This window comes from Trachymyrmex cornetzi, unplaced genomic scaffold (genome assembly GCF_001594075.2).
Source record: "Trachymyrmex cornetzi isolate Tcor2-1 unplaced genomic scaffold, Tcor1.1 scaffold182, whole genome shotgun sequence".
Taxonomy (NCBI): Eukaryota; Metazoa; Arthropoda; class Insecta; order Hymenoptera; family Formicidae; genus Trachymyrmex; species Trachymyrmex cornetzi.
The window spans coordinates 145,644-162,508 of NW_017296441.1; the positions used below are offsets into that span (position 1 = coordinate 145,644).

General features: G+C 33.5%; 1 protein-coding gene across 27 annotated transcripts in view; it reads right to left on the minus strand.

The window, feature by feature from the left end:
- Nucleotides 1-16,865, minus strand: part of sls (sallimus) — a 94,513-nt gene that overhangs the window by 46,085 nt on the left and 31,563 nt on the right. For 17 of the 27 annotated variants that reach the window (XM_018504779.1, XM_018504768.1, XM_018504755.1 and 14 more), the window contains 13 exons: nucleotides 9,323-15,517; nucleotides 7,015-7,787; nucleotides 6,446-6,905; nucleotides 6,277-6,377; nucleotides 6,088-6,185; nucleotides 5,066-5,286; nucleotides 4,657-4,731; nucleotides 2,759-2,863; nucleotides 2,279-2,681; nucleotides 2,115-2,184; nucleotides 1,234-2,040; nucleotides 1,030-1,096; nucleotides 784-837 (listed from right to left, as the gene is read on the minus strand). In XM_018504779.1, the coding sequence (XP_018360281.1) occupies nucleotides 784-837; nucleotides 1,030-1,096; nucleotides 1,234-2,040; nucleotides 2,115-2,184; nucleotides 2,279-2,681; nucleotides 2,759-2,863; nucleotides 4,657-4,731; nucleotides 5,066-5,286; nucleotides 6,088-6,185; nucleotides 6,277-6,377; nucleotides 6,446-6,905; nucleotides 7,015-7,787; nucleotides 9,323-15,517 (9,429 nt within the window). Of the gene's footprint in view, nucleotides 1-164; nucleotides 369-783; nucleotides 838-1,029; nucleotides 1,097-1,233; nucleotides 2,041-2,114; nucleotides 2,185-2,274; nucleotides 2,682-2,758; nucleotides 2,864-4,656; nucleotides 4,732-5,065; nucleotides 5,287-6,087; nucleotides 6,186-6,276; nucleotides 6,378-6,445; nucleotides 6,906-7,014; nucleotides 7,788-9,322; nucleotides 15,518-16,865 lie in introns of those variants that run through there. The other 10 variants (XM_018504781.1, XM_018504780.1, XM_018504775.1 and 7 more) reach the window with 9 other exon arrangements.

A 16,865-nucleotide genomic window follows, 5' to 3' on the forward strand; every position in this document is an offset into this window, starting at 1 on the left:
TAAGAACGTGCTCATAAACAAACAAGTAACAAGTGTTTGGATTTTCAGAAACGTGTAAAATTTATTGTAAATTTAGTAGACTGTAACGTTATTAATTTTATAAGCATGCTACATTCTTATGTCTCATACTATTTTCTGTTGAGTAAGGTATCGGTAAAACTTACATTTGAAGGCACAATCAGTGCAGCGCAAATGAGCATTGAGTGAAGCATTGATTTCGAAGCTGATATGAAAAGTAGCTGATTAAAATGTGACAATATTGTATATTGTATTAGAAAAGGAAATAGGATTTGTCGCGTGTGGAAAGCATAGCGGCATAAGTGAAAAAATTGCACAGCTGTTATTCGATCAAGTAAAGCTTCATACATCTGAAAACATAATAAAACAGTGAAGGTTACCGTGAACATCCTGTTCTAGTATATTGTTTTTCTCTGTGTTAATATTTTTATGTATAAATAAAAAGATATTTTTAAAATATAAAAAAATATAGCATTTTTTAATTAAAACTTTAATTTCTGCAAAATTATTATAACATAAAGAGAGATTTAAAAGCATATTGCTTTTTTATATAAGATACTAGGTATAAATGGAGACTTGTATCCATCCTGAATTAAATTAATTAAAATTACAAGTACATGTAATGTAGCGTTAATTGTTCTAACTATAAAACTATAATCAAATAATAGTAATAGCATATTTATTATAGCGAAAAATCAATTTATTAAATTGGTAAGTTATACAAATAGATATCTAATATATACGTCAATATTTATTATTCCAAACCTTTAATTTCTCGAATATCCTGTATGTGAGTAGCTTTTCTTTCGTCCTCCCTCTCTGCAATAAAAAATACTTATTCTATCTGAAAATTTAGTATGATTTATTCTTTATACGAAAAACAACGTGTACATAACGAAAATATCGAAGAAATATTAAAGAAATATTCAAATAAATCCAAATCTTATATACGTATGTAATGAATAAAGTATATCTGTATGAATAAATCACAAAGTTGACAATTTGGCTTACCTATAAAATGAACTTCCATTTTGCGAACGATATCTACTCTTTCCGTAGCATGTTGCTCAGTATCAACCTGAGCAAAGAAACAAAAAAAAAATTATTATTTTTTGAAATAACGTGTATTTTATTAAGGAAAATGGAGAGCAAGATACAGTATTTTTTCTAATAATTATTAGAAATTTATATAATGTTTGGATATCATATCTGTACCTCGGAAACTTCTGTAACTTCCCAAGCACGTGGTTTGAAATCTTCTGGAGCAAAGTGTATAATGATTTCTTCCACAGTTGCATGCTGAAGCTCAACCATTCTCATAAAAGCACGAAAACCGACTGTTGCAGCAACGAAACTTTCGTCAGTTGTCGTCTCCTCGGTAAGTACTTGGGTGATCAAGGGACCATGGCCTTTTCTTTCCACCAATTGAACCAAAGCATTTTGAGCATCGGGAGTCTTTAGAGCAGGAAAAATCTCAGTCTTGTAAAGGCATTCGTTAATTTCGTTTACGGAAACACCTTGTCGAACCAAGTAGCCAATTGTCGCGAGTTCTCGAAGAGGAGATTCTCCCGGACCAAATTCTGTCGCATCAAGTACCTCCATTATCTCATCGACTTCCCGAGCTATGTTTTCTTTTTGTCGCTCCACAATCTCTTTTACAGTAATATCTTCTTTAATTTTTTCAGCTTTTATTTTCTTTATCTTTTTTTGCCTTGTTTCTATACGTTTCGTTTCTTGCAAACTACTTTCTACACGTGCTTCAGAGACTGCAACTTTCTGTAAAGTTTCTGAGGTAACTTGAGCGTGATCAAGTTTTGTTTCGATAGCGAAATCAGGAGCAATATCTTCACTCGTGATTTCTGACACGACAACACTTTCTTGCTCTTCGACAATTTGTGTGGCACGTTCTTCAAATTTAGTTATATGTTCTCGTAGTTTTTGATCGTCAATTTTTTTTAAAGAAGCTATTGCTTCAGTTACAATTGGTTCTTGGATCGGTACTATTCTTCGTGCTCTAGAAATCTAAAATGTAAATGCAAAATAAATAATACTTTGTAAAAGAGATGTAACTATAAAAATTGAACATCTTACAATACCTCTTCGGGTTTATCTTCTATAAACTCTGTAGTTTCTAATAGTTGAGTCTCTTCAACATCGATAGTTCTTCTGCAAATACAAACGGCAAAAATTATAATTTAAAAATAGAACAAATTAAAGACTTTGGAATATACTGAACAAGATGAAATAAAAGATTACTGACTTTTTTTCTATCTGTTCCTTCGGAATAAGTTTCTCTCCACGGACTTCTTCTTTCTCAATTTTGAGGCGTTCAGTTTTTACTTTCTCTTTGATCTCCTTCGCCTTCTTTAGATCAATTTTGTTCTTTCTATGCGATTTCTCTTCTTGTTTTTTAAGCTTTATATCTAGCTTTTCTTCTTCTTTGATATCGCCCGGCATTAACCGTGATTCGCTAGTATCGATATGAAGTTTCGCTTTTGTTACTATCATACCAATTTCATTGGTAGCTTTGCAAACATACGTGGCATCGTCTTCTTTGGTAGTTTGCTTAATTGTTAGAGTAGTTCTGTTTTCTTTATCAAATATACGTACTTTTACATTGTTCGTATTCATTATAAGCTTATCATTCTTATACCAAACAACATCTATAAATTAAAGAAATAATTAATTAAAACAACTTTATAACTAAATTTAAAAATCTTTACGATGTGTAAGTAATTACCTGGTTTGGGATTACCAGAATAGGTACATTCAAACAAAGCGATATCTCCTTCTTTTGTATAAATGTCCGTTATTTCTTGGATAAATCGTGGAACAGCTTGTGTAGCTGAAATGTTATGAAACGCAATTATGGAAAACATCACAATAAAAATACATTAGTTTCTTAATTATTAATTAGTTTCTTACAAAATTTTATGTTTAACGCCAAGATTATCTAAATTAATTTTGTCTTGTCAGTAGTCTAGTTAGATAAACACATATGAAAAATCATACACCGGTTACTTCTAAATGATGCGTCTCTATCGTTAGTCTTGAAACGAATTCTACCTGACATCGGACTTCTTTCATCTTTGATGCAATATTCTATATAAGATGTAGATGTATTATCCGCTAATCCAAAATTTCCGTCGCATTAACTTTTAAATAGCAAAAATTCTTGTAATTCTTCTTAACTATCCACTGTATTTAATTGTTGGAAAGATTCCAACTCAATTTCTTTCTACTCTAATGGGAATATCAGTGGATTTATGACCCTTGAGTTTTGGAGCATTTTGAAACAGGAATCTTAGACTTGGGATATATGTATTTGATATTTTCTTTTATAGTCATGAATGAAGTCAATTGAATTACAAGTTATTCGGGAATGTGGTTTTTAAATATCTTTGTGTTTATTTTTTGATCATACATGTTTGGCACTTTAATTTTTTTTTTTCGATTAATAATAAATAGAACGGTGATTTTTCTCTGGAGAATTTATTTATTTACCAGAGTGGTATTATTCGTAAGTTTTTCCCGCACTTTGACGATAGGAATTCACAAAAATCGATAATGATTTTCTTTTTTCTGCATTTTATCAATATATCGAGACTTTTTCCTTAAATATCGAATCATTGTTCACATGTTTTTTAAACATGTCTTTATTACTAAAGGATAATTGCAAAGCGACTTACCGATAACTTTTTTTTGAACATTATATTTGGCATCTTCTTTTTTGATAGAAGATAATTGTTTTGACACGTTTAATATTTTTACTGCAACTTTTTTATATTCTTCATGCTTTATTGCAGGAATTATCACAAGGTATGCTATTGCGCATAATGGCGGCTAAATGTAATTTGTGGCTAATTTCTGAGTGGTGACGAATTTCTAATAACGGTTTTATATTGGCTTACAGAATTTGGAGTCAATTTCTGATTGGTCATCCACTACGTACCTTCGGGATTGTCACACCTGATATTCTTACATCATGTGTTTCAGTTCGATTACTAAATGACGATATAAGGTACATTCCATTTGACGCTCATGACACTCGCGAGTTTTATTTGTTCTTTAACATTTGATAAATAACAAGAATGAAATGATTCCATGAGCGTTGCGAACGTGGAATGTAGGACCCACAATGTGTTCGATAGCAAAATCATGTTTTACTACCTTACTAACATAAGTACAAAATTGACAAGTGGATTTCTTTTATTTTATATTAACGTTATATATGAAAAATACTTATGTTTTAGGTTCATTATCTTGCTTCTTCTCTTGTAATTCCTTACTGAATCAAATATTGTTGGAGGTTGTTCCTTATAAGAAACATCTACTTGCCAAGAATATTGTATCGCAATATTATTTTTTTGTCAGTATCCATAGAATCTGAATATCTTGTCAACAAAAAATATTCTTTTGAAGAAGTTTTATCTTTGTCATCAAGAAGTAATGTGGCATCATTGTGATAAAGGTTTTTGTTGAAAAGTCGCTGGTCACAGTTAAGCTCTTTTTAAGCTTATTTATTTCTTAATGCACAATGTTATTCAGACTATCTCTTGAGAAACTGCACTCTGCATCATGCGGCATGCAATTGAGCGTGTTGAGATAATAAATATGAGTTTTACATGAGTTTCTTACCTTTTAAAGCCTCTTGCATTTCTTCCATCTGTGTGACCCACTCTGGTTTTCTGTACTCTTTTGTTCCGAGTATACCTAATCGATAAAACGAATATAAGAAACATATAACGAATGTATATCAAATTCTTTCTATCTTATTAGCATTTAGATAGAAGAATTTGGGCAAGACCAAAGAGATTAGTAAATTTGCTTGAAATATATAAAAAATAAGACAAAAGACAATGTAAGTCGAGGATATTGTAAGTGTTTGTTGTAGTTGATGTAAGGAACGTAGGATAATGAGCGGCTTTTTATTAGGATGCTACAGAGCTTCGACGCTTCTCCGATTGAAGAGCGCGGCTGAAAATAATACGACTTAACACTACCAGATTAGTAAAGCCTTTGAGATCTGTAGAGAAAATGATATTACCTTCCACTGATAAATACGTAGTTGTAGTTGATACACCGAGTGGATTGTAAGCTTCAAATATGATCTCACCAGTGTCATCGGGGAAAGTTTCGGCGATTGTTAATACTGATGTACCATCTTCAAATTCCTCAATTTGGAATTCTTGCGATGAGACTATTTCTACTCCTTCTTTATACCATTTTCCTTTCGGTTTTGGTTTGCCTTTTACCTTTACTTCCAATCTGTATATGTGGCAAAAATGACAGTCACACATGAACACATATATACACAACATATACATAACATATATGTATACATAACATATATGCGTACGTGATAAAAAAATTTATGTATAATAAAATATAAATATATGTAATTATAAACAGGCAATGGAAATAACTCTTTAATTGTAACGAAGTTACAGTTACAAGTTACTTTTTTGATAACTTTATTGGTAACTGCTTTACTTTTTTTTTTGTAACTGTAATGGTAACGTAGTTACATTTTTTTGGGTAACTAATTCGGGATTTATATATATAACGGCTTGCCAGTATGGATAATGTCTGAAAAAATACCAGAAGATTTGCGGATTATTGCCGTGTTTTTATCCATTGCTAATGCCAACGTTTTGTGAACCTTGCTGTTCACTTCATCAGGGCATACTGATCAGAGCGAGAAGTATTAATGCGCTCCTTGTTCTGATAAAGTGAACGGCAAGGTTCACAAAATGTTGGCATTAATAATGGCAATAATCCGCAAACCTTCTGGTATCTTTGAAGATAATACTCGTGAAAGCTTAAAAAGCGTTATGGATAATGTCTGCTTTATTAAAGTATTATGCCCGAATTCATCAAATTTCCCATAACATATACACATGCAAACAGAAATTATACAAGAGAAAGAAAATATATATATATAGATTTTTGTATATAATTATGTATACTCGTATATGTACATATATATTTAATTATATATAAACTTTTTTATCAGGTGTACATATTAATTCGTATTTGATTATCATTCGTTTAATGTATTAAACATACCTAGTTAATTCCCCATTTTTAGTAGGAACTAACTGAGGAAGCTTCTTAATTATCTCTGGTACAGATTCTTCTATATCAGTGTCGAAGATAGGAGTTTCCTAAAGTCAAAATCAATTTCAATATGTCTAATATTATACCAAGTATAATTCTATAGAATATATTGTTGGATATGTTAGATTTTGTATTTACTTTCGGAGATAGAAGATCTTCTTCTGATCCACTCTGTCCTGTGGTAAGAGATGTCGCGACTATTGAAGATGCAATTTCAGAATCCGGCACATACTCGTACGCTAAAAAAGTAAATTTTGTAAAATAGATAGCTGTTTAAAACCATAGCTGTTTGCGTCGAATAATATACCTTCAACAACAAGCGTTGACATGCAGACAGTTTCGCCAACAGGATTCACAGCATGACAGGTATATTCTCCAGCATCTTCCGGGAATACTTCGGTAATAGCTAAACTACAGACACCCTCCATATCCTGAATAATTGTAATTTCTTTTCCTTCTTTAATTGGCATATCGTTGTGATACCATTCTACTCTGGGCGTTGGTTTTCCTTCAACGACGCAGGTTAAATTAACACTCTCACCGTCCATAACTTTTACAGGTGAGAGTCTCTTTACGAATGTCGGTGAGACTAATTCAATTGCTTCTTCCCATGTTATTTCCATTAAATTAACGGTGGCTGTACAAGTAATCGAACCACCAACATTTTCAGCACGACATGTGTAATTGCCAGCAAATTCTGATGTGACTTCTTTCACCATTAAGATCGATCGATTTTCTTGAGTCACAATTCTTACTTGTGGTGTCGACTACAACAAATTATATCTTTTATTAATTTGATGAAATTTTGGATGATATTCCGTTACATGCAAGCATTAAAGGTTTATTTTAAACAAGCATAGAAATTGGAAAAAGTACCTGAAGAGGTTTGCTTTCATGGAACCACTGAAAAGATGCTGCTGGATATGATTCCACTCGTGTTTCCATGATAACAACTTCTCCTTCTGCAACAAGTTGAGGCTGAATAGGTTCCACAAACATTGGTGCTTTTACTTCGTCCATAGTGTCTTTACGTTCTTTAACAGTAACAGAACTCGAACTTCTCGCTTCACCGACTTCATTCTGAACTCTTATCTCATACTTGCCGCTATCTTTGTTTGTTGCTTCTATTATATTTAATTCGGTTGTACTTTCATAAATGTCTATTTTGCGTTTGTTAGTCGGTGTAATTTCAATACCATTGCGGAACCACTTGACTTCTGGTTTCGGTATGCCGTCAAAATCAGCTAGAAGTTTCAGAGACTTTCCGCGCTCAATTATTAAAGCGGACAAAGGTCGTGTAATTCGTGGTGCTCTGAGAACAATTGGTTTGCTCACTTTAACGATGTTACTGATCACTAAATTAGCTCTGCATTCAGCGCGGCCATATTTATTTATAGCACGAACACGATAAATTGTTTCATCTTCGGGCATTGGTTCTAAAATTTTCAGTTTAGCTTCTCCAGTAGTTGGGTTGAAACTCATCTCCGTTCTTTCATTTGGTTTTACTTCTTTTTCGTCACGATACCATTTCACTTCAGGTATTGGTATACCGCTTACAACGCATTCTAATAAAGCAGGTGTATGCTCTTCAATCATTAACGGTTTAATCGGCGTTGAAAAATGCGGTGCTATGCCTTCTTCTTCTTTTTCTGAAAGGATAGATATTTTACATTCTTGAAAATATGAGATATTTAATATTTAAAATTATCATACGTCGCACATACAACTACTTTATATTAGTTATCCCGTAAATCATTGTTAATCTATTTATATTTATATATGGATGTTACTTCTTATTTTAAAAATTATTTATATATATATATATATATATTAGGTGTACAACTTTGCTTCCGCCGTTTTTTTCTGAAATTCGAGGCTTTATTGTAAAAAACTGGTTATACATTTATGATTCAAAGTATTGTCCATCGCTGGCCAAATTTTCTACTTCAATATGAAGAAATCTGCTGCTGAGGCTCATCGAATGCTCTCAAATACTTGGTGAGGCTGCTATTAGTGAAAGAACGTGTCGTGAGTGATTTCAACGCTTTAAGAACGGTGATTTTGACGTCGAAGACCGGCATAGCGGTGGAAGAGAGAAGGTTTTCGAAGAGGCATTACTTGATCAAGACTCGTGTCAAAATCAAGAAGAATTGGTACGATCATTGGGAATGACTCAACAAGCCATTTCAAAACGCCTCAAAGCTATGGAAATGATTCAGAAGCAAGGAAATTGGGTGCCGTACGAGTTAAAGCCGAGAGATGTTGAACGGCGTTTGTTTGCTTGTGAACAGCTGCTTGAAAGGCAAAGACGGAAGAGATTTCTGCATCGCATTGTGATTAGGGGCGAAAAATGGGTTCATTACGATAACCCCAAGCGCAAAAAATCATGGGGAGTTCCGGCCATGCTTCCACGTCGACGGCCGAAACCGAATATTCACGACTCCAAGGTCATGCTCTGTATTTCGTGGGACCAGCTCGGCGTAGTGTATTATAAGCTGTTAAAACCGACTGAAACAATCACAGGCGATCGGTATCGAACGCAATTGATGCGTTTGAGCCGAGCATTGAAGGACAAACGGCCGCAATACAACGAGAGACACGATAAAGTGATTTTGCAGCATGACAATGCTCGATCCCATATTGCGAAAGTGATTAAGATATACTTGGAAACGTTGAAATGGGAAGTCCTACCCCATCCGCCATATTCTCCAGACGTTGCTTCCTCTGACCATCACTTGTTTCAATCAATGGCACACGGCCTGGCTGACCAGCACTTCCGGTCTTATGAAGAAGTAAAAAATTGGATCGATTTGTGGATCGCCTCAAAAGATGACCAGTTTTTTCGACGCGGGATTCGTACGCTGCCCGAAAGATGGGAGAAAGTAGTGGCCAGCGATGGACAATACTTTGAATCATAAATGTATAACCAGTTTTTTACAATAAAGCCTCGAATTTCGGAAAAAACGGCGGAAGCAAAGTTGTACATCTAATACATAAAATTTTGTGGAATTTAACTTGAGATTATAAGAATTATATATCTCATAATATTCCTGTATCTATAAAAAAAATTTAATAGAGCAAGTAAAAATATCAAACAACGTAAGTAAATTTAATATTTACGTAAGTAAATATTAAAATAAATCCAAATCATAAAAATTAAACAATTCATATTTAATATTATTACCGAATATCACAAGGTAGACAGTGGATGTTGCCACGCCAGCTGGATTAGATGCCCTACAAGAATACATTCCAGCATCTTCTTCTTGGACGTTTGTGATTTCTAAGGTTGCCGTTGTCTCAAATATAGTCATAATGTATTTTTCCCTCGCATGGAGTTCTTGCTCATTTTTATACCAAGAAATTTCAGGCAATGGATTTCCTATAACAGTACATGTAAATTTACCAGTTTTTTTCAACTCAGCGATAACAGGTTGTAATTTTTGGATAAATCTTGGAGCTATCGTTTTGTCTTTATCTGTAATTGATATGTCGACCTGAGTACGTTGTCTACGTTTTCTCTTACGGTCTTCTACTTGTGTGATATCTGCTTTAATTTGTAACTTGGTAGCTTCTTCTTCGATAATATTAGAAGCGATTTTTTCAGACACTTTTTCTTTTACCTTAGATTTTGTTACTGATTCAGTAATGATTTCATCTTTCTCTTCTGAAATTTCTGCTATTTGCTCCGCAAGCTTTACGGGTATTAATTCGAAAACTCTGTCTTTCTCGGACATCTCTTCGGGTAATTTTTCATCTTCTATAAAAGTTAATACATGTCCTTCGGGTTGTTTTAGGTCTAAGTTTTCCACTTCTCCAATGGGTTTTAACATAACCATTTCTTTCTCTTCTTCTGTCTTTAAATGTATTTGTTTCTTCTTTCTCCACGAAACTTCACTTGTAATAACTTCGTCTGTTATCTTATCTTCTTTAAATGGCATAATTTCTATCTTCTGTTCAAATAGATCTTGAGTATCTTCAGTTGTAATTCTCATTGCCTCTTTTTCTTCATAAACGTCTATAACAGATTCTTCTTGATCAATAGGCACTATAGTTACTTCATCTTTAAAATCAACGACTTTCTTTGTTCGTTTACGTCGCCAAGAAGTTTCGATTATCTCTGCTGCCTCTTTATCTTTGGGTTTTTCCTCTAAAATTTCTGTTAGCATTTCAGATACTGGTTGTAACTTTATGTCTTTGGGTTCTTTATTTTCTACTGGTTTCAAAGAAATTTCTTCCATTGATACTTCTTCTTTGGCGAGCTTTTTAACAGGTTTCAATACAACTTCCTCTGGTTTCGGCTCTTCGGATTTTTCAATCGTTTTCAGTGGCTTCAATTGGACCTCCTCCGGTTTTTCTCCAACTTTTTTCTTTTCGACTGGTTTCAAAGTGATTTCTTTCTTTGATTCTTCGTCTTTAGGAAGTTTTCTAACAGGTTTTAATACAATTTGCTCTGGTTTTGGTTCTTCAGGTTTGTTCATTATTTTCACTGGCTTCAATCGGATCTCTTCTGGTGTTTCTACAACTTTTTCCTTTTCCACTAGTTTCAAAGTGATTTTTTCCTTTGATTCTTCGTCTTTAGGAAGTTTTCTAACAGGTTTCAATACAATTTGCTCTTGTTTCGGCTCTTCGGGTTTGTCTATCTTTTTCACTGGCTTCAATCGGACCTGTTCCGGTGTTTCTTCAACTTTTTCCACTGATTTCAAAGTAATTTCTTCCTTTGATTCTTTATCTATAGTAAATTTTCTAACAGGTTTCAATACCATTTGTTCTGTTTTCGGCTCTTCGGGCTTGTCCATCTTTTTCACTGTCTTCAGTCTGATCTCCTCCGGTATTTCTACAACTTTTTCCTTTTCCACTGGTTTCAAAATAATTTCTTCCTTTGATTCTTCGTCTTTAGGAAGTTTTCTAACAGGTTTCAACACAATTTGCTCTGGTTTTGGCTCTTCAGGTTTGTCCATCCTTTTCATTGACTTCAATCGGATCTCCTCTGGCGTTTCTACAATTTTTTCCTTTTCCACTAGTTTCAAAGTGATTTCTTCCTTTGATTCTTCGTCTTTAGGAAGTTTTCTAACAGGTTTCAACACAATTTTCTCTGGTTTCGGCTCTTCGGGTTTGTCGATCTTTTTCACTGGCACTAATCGGACCTCTTCCGTCGTTTCTTCAACTTTTTCCTTTTCCACTGGTTTCAAAGTAATTTCTCCCTTTGATTCTTCGTCTTTAGAAAGTTTTCTAACAGGTTTCAACACAATTTGCTCTGGTTTCGGCTCTTCAGGTTTGTCCATCGTTTTCACTGTCTTCAGTCTGATCTCCTCCGGTATTTCTACGACTTTTTCCTTTTCCACTGGTTTCAAAATAATTTCTTCCTTTGAGTCTTCGTCTTTAGGAAGTTTTCTAATAGGTTTCAACTCAATTTCCTCTGGTTTCGGCTCTTCGGGTTTGTCGATCTTTTTCACTGGTTTTAATCGGATCTCTTCCGTCGTTTCTTCAACTTTCTCCTTTTCCACTGGTTCCAAAATGATTCCTTCCTTTGATTCTTTATCTATAGGAAGTTTTCTAACAGGTTTCAATACCATTTGTTCTGGTTTCAGCTTTTCGGGCTTGTCCATCTTTTTCACTGTCTTCAGTCGGATCTCCTCCGGTATTTCTGCGACTTTTTCCTTTTCCACTGGTTTCAAAGTAATTTCTTCCTTTGATTCTTCGTCTTTAGGAAGTTTTCTAACAGGTTTCAACACAATTTGCTCTGGTTTTGGCTCTTCAGGTTTGTCCATCCTTTTCATTAACTTCAATCGGATCTCCTCTAGCGTTTCTACAATTTTTTCCTTTTCCACTGGTTTCAAAGTGATTTCTTCCTTTGATTCTTCGTCTTTAGGAAGTTTTCTAACAGGTTTCAACACAATTTTCTCTGGTTTCGGCTCTTCGGATTTGTCGATCTTTTTCACTGGCATTAATCGGACCTCTTCCGTCGTTTCTTTAACTTTTTCCTTTTCCACTGGTTTCAAAGTAATTTCTCCCTTTGATTCTTCGTCTTTAGGAAGTTTTCTAACAGGTTTCAAGACAATTTGCTCTGGTTTTGGCTCTTCAGATTTGTCCATCCTTTTCACTGACTTCAATCGGATCTCCTCTGGTGTTTCTACAATTTTTTCCTTTTCCACTGGTTTCAAAGTGATTTCTTCCTTTGATTCTTCGTCTTTAGGAAGTTTTCTAATAGGTTTCAACACAATTTTCTCTGGTTTCGGCTCTTCGGGTTTGTCGATCTTTTTCACTGGCTTTAATCGGACCTCTTCCGTCGTTTCTTCAACTTTTTCCTTTTCCACTGGTTCCAAAATGATTCCTTCCTTTGATTCTTTATCTATAGGAAGTTTTCTAACAGGTTTCAATACCATTTGTTCTGGTTTTGGCTCTTCGGGCTTGTCCATCTTTTTCACTGTCTTCAGTCTGATCTCCTCCGGTATTTCTACGACTTTTTCCTTTTTCACTGGTTTCAAAATAACTCCTTCCTTTACTTCTTCGTCTTTAGGAAGTTTTCTAACAGGTTTCAATACAATTTGCTCTGGTTTCGGCTCTTCAGGTTTGTCTATCTTTTTCACTGGCTTTAATCGGACCTGTTCCGGTGTTTCTTCAACTTTTTCCTTTTCCACTGGTTTCAGAGTAATTCCTTTCTTTGATTCTTCGTCTTTAGGAAGTTTTCTAACAGGTTTCAACACAATTTGTTCTTGTTTCGGCTCTTCGGGTTTTTCTATCTTTTTCACTGGCTTCAATCGGACCTGTTCCGGTTTCTCTTCAACTTTTTCTTTTTGCATTGGTTTCAACGTGATTTCATGTTTTGATTCTTCCCCTTTAGGAAGTTTTCTGACATGTTTCAATATAATTTCCTCCGGTTGTGCTTCCTCTGGTTTTATTATTTTCTTACTAGATTTTAACTGTAAATCTTGAGGTTTCTGTTCAATTTGTGTTAATTTCTTCGCACGTCTCCATGGTACGTCCATTTTCTTTGTAAATATGTCTCCGTTAATAATTTCACCGATTTTTTCAGGTGAAACTTCTGGTTTGGATGTTTCCTTTGTCATCGGTGTATGTGTGAGGTCTTCTGACACTTCTTTGTCTTTAGGTAATTGTTTTGCCGGATGTAGTGTAATTTCTTGTGTCGTTTTTTGCTCTTCAAGTTTTTCGTGCCATTTTACCGGTTTTAGTACAACAGATGTGAAATCTTCAATTTGTGCTTTTTCTTTAATAGGTTTCGTTGTTTTACTTTTTTCAGATTTTTGCCATGTTGCTTCGGATACTTCTTTAATGTCAAATTTTGTTTTATCAGTTTCAGCTTCTGAAATCTTTTTTTGAATTGACGATTTTGATTTACGGCGCCATGGAGCTTCGGAAATTTCTGTAGGTTTATCTTCTTCCTGTTTAATTTCAGGTTTAATTATTTGAGATGTTCTTATTTCTTCAATTTCTTTTTTTTCTTTTGCTTTTTTATCTCTAACCCATGGTACTTCTTCTTTTTTAGATTTTTCAATTATATTATCGATGTCGAGGATCGTAGTATCTTCCTTTTCCATATATGGTATACTTTTAGATTTTTTCTCACTGCTCACTTTTTTAGTAAACTCAACATCTTTGTCTATTTCTATAATTATTTTATCTTCTTCTTCGTGATATGGAACGTTTTCTTGCTGTACAACTCCAGTCAAGTCTGTACTTTTTATTTTGATGTGTTTTAAATCTACTTTCTCTACTGATTCTTTCTTTAATATTACTTTATCTAACCTTGATGTTGGCTTTAATGATACTTCCTCAAGAGTTTCTTTATATATTTCTTTCTGCTCTGGTTTTGTTCTTTTTAAGATTATTTTTTCTTCCATCCATGTCTTTAACTGTGGCTTTTCCTGTGGCACATCCTCTTGTTTTTTTATCTTTTTATGAATAGTTTCATGATCTGACATAACTTTAAGCAAAGTAGTATCTTCTTTCTCTTCATACGTCGTAATGTCTTCGTCGATATGTTTTTCTTCTCGTACTAACTTTTTTCTTGTATCTGGTTTTAATTTAATATCATCGTACATCTCAGTTGAAACTTGAAGTAATGTAGTATCTTCTTGTTCGATGTATTCAGCAGTTTTATCGATTTCTCTATTATTTTCCTTTTCTTTTATGACAGGTTTCAAATTTATTTTTTCTAAATCTGATTTTGGAGATACTGGTTTAATAAACTTAGATGACTTTAATTTTACCGTTTCTATCATCTCTTTTTCAATTTCTTTTTGAATAGGTTTAGATTTTTTCAAAATAACTTTTTCTTCTGTCCATGGTTTTGTCTTATCTTCTTTATCTATGATTATTTTATCCACGTCTTTGCTTGCTCTTCTCTCTTTTTTGTCTGTAATGACATCAATTCGTGTAATCATTGAAATTGCTTCAGCTACTTCTTTTGAAATTGGTTTTAGATCTGCCTTATCTAACGTTGATTCCACGAGATCTTTCTTTACTATTTGCAAAGGTTTCAATGAAACGGTTTCGAGGATTTCCTTGGGTATTTCCTTTCTTTCCGGTTTTGCCTTTTTCAAAACGATTTTTTCCTCCGTCCAAGGCTTGGATTGTTCTGCCTTCTCTGTGATAGGCTTTTCTTTTTTTAATTTTTGCATTTCTGCGTCTTTTACAATTATAAGCAAAGAAGTGTCCTCTTGCTCAAGAAAATTTATTTTTTCTACATCCGATTCGGAAGTTATTTTTGTGTTTGGTTTTATTTTCTTTAAAACAATTTGTTCCTCCGACCATGATCTTGGTTTCTCCTGTTTCTCTTTTTTCAACGAAGTTTCATCTAAACGACGCGATGTTTTTAACAGAGTATTATCCTCTTGCTCCTTATAAAGTTCTGTCGTAATATTGTCGCTAGCATATTCTTCGGTTATTATAATTTTATCTATTACCTCTTTAGGCACGGATTTCAATTTAATTAGTTCTATATTAAATCCATGGATATCTTTTTTTTCGGTCTTCATCAATCTTAATTGAACTTCTTCTAACCTTTCTGTCGTTACATCCTTAGTAACTTTGGGAGTTTTTTTCAAAATTACTTCTTCCTCGGTCCATGGTTTTATTTGACTCTCGAAAGCTTGAAGCTTATCCAGTGAAGAATCTCTTGATGTTGTTTGTACTTTCCGCCACGGAAGTGAATCATAAGTTCGAGATAGAACGCGTCCTTTTCGCCAAGGCAACGATTCATCACCAAGTTGAAGCTGTACTTCAAATGGTAAATCAGTTTTGTCGAGAGGTAAAGATCTCAGAATTAAATTTTCCTTCAAATCTTGATGAGGTTTTGCATCTATTTCAACACTGGCACCCGTCTCCGCGGGAACCGCGTAATAGGCTTCTTTTCTCTCTGTAAGTTATGCAAAATTGTTTTAAATAGATATAAATGTTTTTCACTATTTGTTTCATATCGTATACATTAAAATTAAATTAAGAAAAAGCTTTATTTACATCATAATACATCATGATATTTTTAACGAAAAAATTAAGGAAAACTCTATTTATAAACTCACGATAATTTATCAATTCTTTAATATCGTAAAATTAGTTATATAAATATTTTGTAATCGCTGACAAGGAATAGATTTTGACTGAATTAACTTTTCAAGGCAAAGAAATCTGCCGGATAACCAACCTTGGAAAAGTGAATTATTCGTGAGTTATTAATATGTAATATATGATTTGTAAAAGATTGTATTTAACTGAACATCTATTTTTTTGTGATATCTGCCTTTTTATGGATAGATACCATATCGACAATAAAAATATTTATTGTTTTGTGACAGTTGCAACTACTAGTGAAACAAGCAATTGTAGAAGAGCATGAATTTTTAAATTAAATTTTGTTAACAAAGAACATTAAAATTAACACACATACACACTTATATATTTGTGTATATAGATTTATATGAAAGTTACTTAAAGTAACAATATTAAGAAAGAAAGTTTAGTAACGACGAGTCAGTCAAACGTGTTAACAATTGTATGTAGAACATAAACGTTATAAAATGTCTACAGCAAAAACATAAAACGCATGGATGTACAAAATTCTTTAAGTTATTTTTAAATAGTTTAAAGAGTTTGTCCTTTGTGACTTGACTATGTAGGAATTTCTTCTCTGAAATATAATAAAATACAATACTATTTCGACGTTGATCATGCAGCGATATTATTTTTTAAATCTATACGTTATACACGAGGAAATTTTGGAAGATATATCAAGGAGTCATGAATAATGGATATTTTATTAAATATAATCGCGCGAGTCGAAGCAGTTCGCTTGCAGTGGCCGTAGAGTTTGCGTTGCTCATGAGTTTCTCTAAAGTAGTCTCCCGCGGAGTAACTCGGTGGGGATCCTTGGCGTATAAGACACACGTTCCTATTTCATGCTACATCTAGTCGTAATAGTAATCAGTTGGAAGTCGAAGACGAAGGAACGAAGGAAATCCCGGCAAAATCGTCGTTTCCCTTCTTATAGTGATATCACAGTGATTCTTCAGTAAAGTGAATAAAAAATGATATTTGAAAGAAAGAGAATGTCGACAAGTACATTTTCTAACGTTCGTTATCTCTATAAATTTCTTTCCATTATGTGATTAATCGAAGTTATATTCGAACTGGATAATCCATTGTGCTGTTGTAAAGTGATACATTAAAAATATTTGTATACATCGTGCAGTGAACTGTTCAACAATTTA